The 5786-nt window shown below is 38.3% G+C and overlaps 1 protein-coding gene across 1 annotated transcript; it reads left to right on the top strand.

Annotated features, from left to right (window-relative positions):
- Positions 1–1186: 1186 nt before the first annotated feature.
- LOC131670168 (putative uncharacterized protein DDB_G0289963) lies at positions 1187–3573 on the top strand. Its single transcript, XM_058945557.1, has 3 exons — positions 1187–1421; positions 2896–3249; positions 3392–3573. The coding sequence occupies exons 1-3, from the start codon at positions 1187–1189 to the stop codon at positions 3571–3573; spliced, it is 771 nt and encodes a 256-aa protein (XP_058801540.1).
- The last annotated feature ends 2213 nt before the right edge of the window (positions 3574–5786 follow it).

Below are 5786 nucleotides of genomic sequence, written 5' to 3'. Positions count from 1 at the left end.
AGACGAGCTTGTAAAAAGGACCAGACCAAACAATAAAATAAAACCAAATTTAGACAAAAATTACACTTTTACTGCGAAACCCTCAAAGGACACTGCGGAAATAAATAGAGCTCAACCAGTCCGACATAAGAAACAGTATTCAGATGAAAATGAATTTTTCGATGACAATCAACAACGGAAAATATTACGACCAGACAGAATAAATAAAGTACATAAAATAAAAAGAATTGAAAAAGTAAAAGAACCCTACAAAAGTTATTCCCGTCGACCATCTAGTTCCTTCAGCTCATCAAGGGAAACTCATAGTGATAAGGATAACCACAACGAAATAAATAATTAGAAAAAAGAAGACGCGTAAATAAGTATTCAGATTCGTACAGCGAAGACGATACATCCGACGACAGTCGCTACCTTAGAGCGTTACAACGATCCGACCACTCAGACCGTATCCAATCACGACATATCCGTCGACATAGAAGAAATAAAAGATACTCATCGGAAAGCGAATCTGACATTAAACAACGGAACAGGCGCTCAAAACATCGAATAGACTATCGCTCTCGATCAAGGTCACAGTCGCAATCCAAACACAGAAATAAATATACAGGCTATCACTATTCTCGTGAGCAATGGCGAGAACCAACCAGATATTATTCTGACACCGAAAGCTCGACCTCATCTTCGGAACCAGAATATGAAACGAGACATCGTTCACACAGGTTAAGAGAACTTGACTATGACACTGCCCGACGAGACCTTCGTAACATTAAGTTACTAGAAAGCTGTAAAATAAGATTTAATGGCACAGACGAACCTGAAGAATTTATTAGCCTAATCGAAGATCAGAAAAGACGTGTTAAAATGTCAAGTAATGATCTGCTGCAAGCAATAATGGCCGTGTTCTCCAAAGAAGTTACTTCGTGGTACCGAGGAATATCAAAGGAAATCTATTCGTGGCGAGACCTGAAAAGAGCCCTACGAAATCACTACGGCAGACGAATGACTGATGATGACATTGAAGAAGAACTCAGACGGCAAACAAAAAATGAAGGTGAATCAATGGCAGACTAGGTAGGTTCAAGTGAACGCCTTCCGATATATAGCCAGCCATTTTAAACATCCTATTTCCCTGTGATAACAAATTAAAATCGCTAGACGAGGACTCCTTCCGGCATACCGGAAATACATGTCTGACAAATGGATAGATAGATTCAGTGATTTGACATACTATGGCCGAAAATGGGAAGAATTGGAAGAAATGGATGAACAATACCATCCACCCTCGACCAAGACACACTTTCCAGCTGCAGCACCAAAAACCAATAGAAAAACAGTAAAAGCCTCAGCCGTACAGAAAATTAGGACAAATTCTAACATGACACGTGAAAACTCTCAAAATAATAATGGAAAAGACAATACAGGTAAAACAAAACAAAATAATACACAACAACAGAACAAGCAAGGAAATATATACGAGCTCTGTCCGGAAAGTATCGGGCCTACCTTTATATTTTCGTGCTAGCGTTATTCTTTATCATCTGGTGGATGGCATCCTTCAAAGTAATCCCCACTTGATTAAATAACACGGTTCTATCGATGTTTCCACTTTTTAAAACAGTCCTGGAACTCACTTTTAGGGATAACCTTTAGTACACTCGTCGCATTGTTTTCAACCGTTGTTTTGTCATCGAATCGGTGTCCTTTGAGTGGTTTTTTTAGTTTTGGAAAAAGCCAAAAGTCACAAAGGGCTATGTCGGGACTGTATGGAGGTTATCGAAGCAATGCGATATTGTGTTTGCTCAAAAACTGCTGCACAAGATTGGATGAATGCGCTGGCGCATTATCGTGATGGAGAAGCCAGTCACCACTTTCCCAAAAGTGCGGCCGTTTTCTTCTTACTGCATTACGCAAACGTTTAAAAATTTGAATGTAGTATTCTTTATTGATTGTCTGACCTGTTGGTGCATATTCGTGATGTACAACACCTTCACAATCGACAAAAACAATCAACATTGACTTAACATTGCTCCGACTTTGACGTGCTTTTTTTGGTCTTGGCGATTCAGAATGCTTCCACTGTGAAGATTGTTGTTTTGTTTCAGGATCATAACCATAAACCCATTATTCATCACCTGTAATAACTTTTCTAAGCATATTATCATCACTATTGACCATTTCCAGATTGTCCAGAGCGATTTTTAAGCGAATGTTTTTCTGCTCTGCTGTGAGCAATTTTGGGATGAATTTTGCACACACGCATTTCATTCCTAAATTTTCGGTTAAAATTTCTGAAATGATAGTTTTTGATATCTCAAAGTCTTCTTCTAGTTTTCGCACAGTCATACGACGATCTTGTTTGATGCAAGTCGCACCCGCTCAATATTATCTGCGGTTTTTGTCGTCGAAGGTCGGCCGGAACGAGAATCACTATCGACAGAAGTGCGACCATCCTTGAACCGTTTATACCACTCTTTTATTCGTGTTTTGCTCATACACTCGCTTCCGAAGGCCTTTTGCATTATTTCAATAGTTTCCGAACTCGTTTTTCCGAGTTGAAAGCAAAATTTGATGCAAATTCGTTGATCTTGTTTTTCAGTCATTTTTGACAATATCAAAATCCAACGAACGTGAAAAAGGCACTGTAAACAAAGGCACGCTGCGCATGAACTATACGCCAGGCAGGTGTCAGTAAGTAACCAATAGATTCGTGAGGCTTTACTGTTGACGTTTCTGTCCGGTAGAGGTCGCTCGAACACTATGGCGCGAAGATATAAACGTAGATATAAACACCCATGATGGCACAAATTGCAGCATACCAAGGACTACACCAGTACTTGGGCTTCCTACCAGTCAGACAAGAACAAACATGGACAAATTAAGACAAAATACAGACAGTAAATAACAATCAGATCAATGGCAAAATGAATAACCGGAACCAACAGACACAAGGTTACAGTCAAGGTCAACAAGTATCAACATCGAATGGCGTGGAAACAAGATGGAATTTACCCTCACTGATACTGTTTCAAAACAATCAAACAGATAATACAATGAATAATGATAATCAGACCGACAGACAAAACAAAGAACCATACAAATGCTACCAAGGTGATCATAACTACCGACAATGCCCAAAGAATCCTTGTTTCTTCTGTTACCAACCAGGTCATTATGCAGCATCCTGCCCAAAAAGAGAATCTTTATTCCCAAAAACAGGACCTAAAAGAAAACAGACACACTGCCAAGTTTGTAAAAATATAGGCTCGCCCTTTGACTTTTGCAAATTTTGCCAATATATTCGCTCTGAATTGTTGGGAAACGCGCTAGGTGGGGAGCAGACGAGTCCACTGCTTCCCCCGATTCCCAATATTGGGCCAACATGATCACACAGGGGAAATCACCATGAAAATGGCCTCCCACATAGAAATTGATACAGACTCGGAAGAAAATACTTGCCCAATATGGGAAATATCATCAGGTGATGATAAAGGAATAAATGATCAGTCATCAGATGAGGATGAAAATGATACTGACAGAAATACCGCTCAAATAAATAGACAGGAACTATCTTGAATTGATGAAGAACAACTTAATAAGTTGCTAAAACGCCTTAAGGATCGGAAAACGTTACCATTTGACATTAATGAGGAGATGTAAAACAGTGAACAGTTGGTGGAAAACCTAGCATTTCTACCAGCTGAACAAATGACATTAACAGACGACACTGACCATCAGATCCCAGCAATAGCAGATCAAATAATAAAAGTTCCAGACAAAGTAGATACTGTCACACCTGAAATACAACCTGAAGGAATGCCAAAAGGAATATTAAAAACCGTTAAATTTTTAGACAATGAAGAAATGATACAAACAAAGGATGAAGCACTGACAATACCCTCACAATCAGACCTGCAAACAACTAATGAACCTGATAAAGGACATCAGGAAGCTGTAGATGAGGATAAAGACAAAAACATGACAATGATATTGACCACACCCCCACAATCGGTAGGAGGGTTGAGCTCAGACAGTAGATGTTTCATACCGATTATTATTGGTAATGTAGCATATGACGCCTTAGTTGACTCAAGAGCGGAACTCTCACTGGTAGGACCGGAAATAACAGACAGATTCAAAGAAAGACTAATTCCGAGTTACACTACGATACAAGGAATTACGGAAAAAACAGAGAAAACTATAGACGAACTTCCCGTACAAATTGATTTTGACGGACATACACAGAAATTTAGATTTAAGGCAATGAAAATCCTACCTTGACCGCCAATTATTATAGGTCTAGACTTTCTGACACAATGGAATATGCTCATACTTTTCCGAGAAAGGAAATGGAGAGTACATAATGGTAAATGGTATCACTTACAACCTAGACAACTGCACAACGAGAAGCTTTCTATGCAGAATGCGCTGGCCTCACAGAAATTACACCTGACCAAACTAAACGAATCAAAGAAATAACAGATCGTTTATTACCACCCATGACTAACAAACTAGGTAGAACACCGATGTAAAACACATAATAGATGTAGGTGATAGCCAACTAATGAGACAAGGATTACGACAAATGTCACCCGTAATACAGAAAATAGTACGAACTGAAATACGAAAAATGTACGAAATGGGCATTATACTATATATACTATATAATAGCATACATTAGCAGAATACCAACCGGACCAAAAAGAAATTACTCTGTGACAGAGAAAGAATTGTTGTTAATAGTATAGATCATCAAGAAACTAAGACCGTACCTTGAAGGATATGACTATACAGTTATTACTGACCACTCAGCACTGATATACCTGTTTAACATTAAAGAACCAAAAGGTAGATTAGGAAGATGGATATGCGACCTGATGCAAGAACGTGTGACATTTAAACACCGTAAAGGCACGATGCATAAAGTACGAAATGCCCTGTCACGAATAGCCGAAGAGATTAACAAAATCGCAGCCTTCAGAACAGTACAAGACAATTGGTACCTGAAAAAACGTAAAGACGTAAAAGAAAAACCAGACAAATACCCTGACTGAAAAATCGAAGACGACATGCTATATGATAATATACCAGATCCAATTATGGACCCGTTAACAAATGGAGAAACGGAATGAAAACTAATAGTACCTGACTAATACAAAATGAAAATCATGAAAAATGCACGCTACCTTCCTGTAGCGGGACATCTGGGTATAGAAAAGACATATGAGAATCGGTACCGAATATTATTAGGGCTATTCTGTCGCATGAGGACGCTGACAAGCACATGGGGTACGATTCCGCGAAGTATGAATCGGTTTATACGTGTATGCACGTCGAAGCACGTTTAATTTATTTAATTATCAATAATGAATGGCAATATGAGTAAAAGTACTGATTACGGCCAATGGACCATTAAACAATTGATACAGGAACTGAAACTGAGGAAAGCCAAAACAACGGGGAAAAAGGCTGATTTAGTTCAAAGGTTATAAGCTCCGGTTTTTAACAAAGGGCAATTTTTCAATTTTTTATACAACATTTTCAGGCTTATCGATTACGATAAAATATCCATTAGAGTTGAACCAGAAGATGAAGATAAAAGCTACATATTAATTAAGCCTGACCCAAAAATATACAAAGATTTAAACGCATCGCACACTTTGAATATTGATATGAACTTTGATAGTAAATATTTTGAGTCAGTACAAGCATCTGCTATCAATGATAAAGGTATAAAAATGTACAACGATAATTATCTATTGAGCTTGCGAAAAGCTTCCAATGAAGAT

This window comes from Phymastichus coffea, unplaced genomic scaffold, assembly GCF_024137745.1.
Source record: "Phymastichus coffea isolate CEN01 unplaced genomic scaffold, Cenicafe_Pcof_1.1 PCOF00103, whole genome shotgun sequence".
NCBI lineage: Eukaryota > Metazoa > Arthropoda > Insecta > Hymenoptera > Eulophidae > Phymastichus > Phymastichus coffea.
The sequence above is the reverse complement of the archived record's forward strand: the minus strand, read 5'-3'. Positions and strand labels throughout refer to the sequence as shown.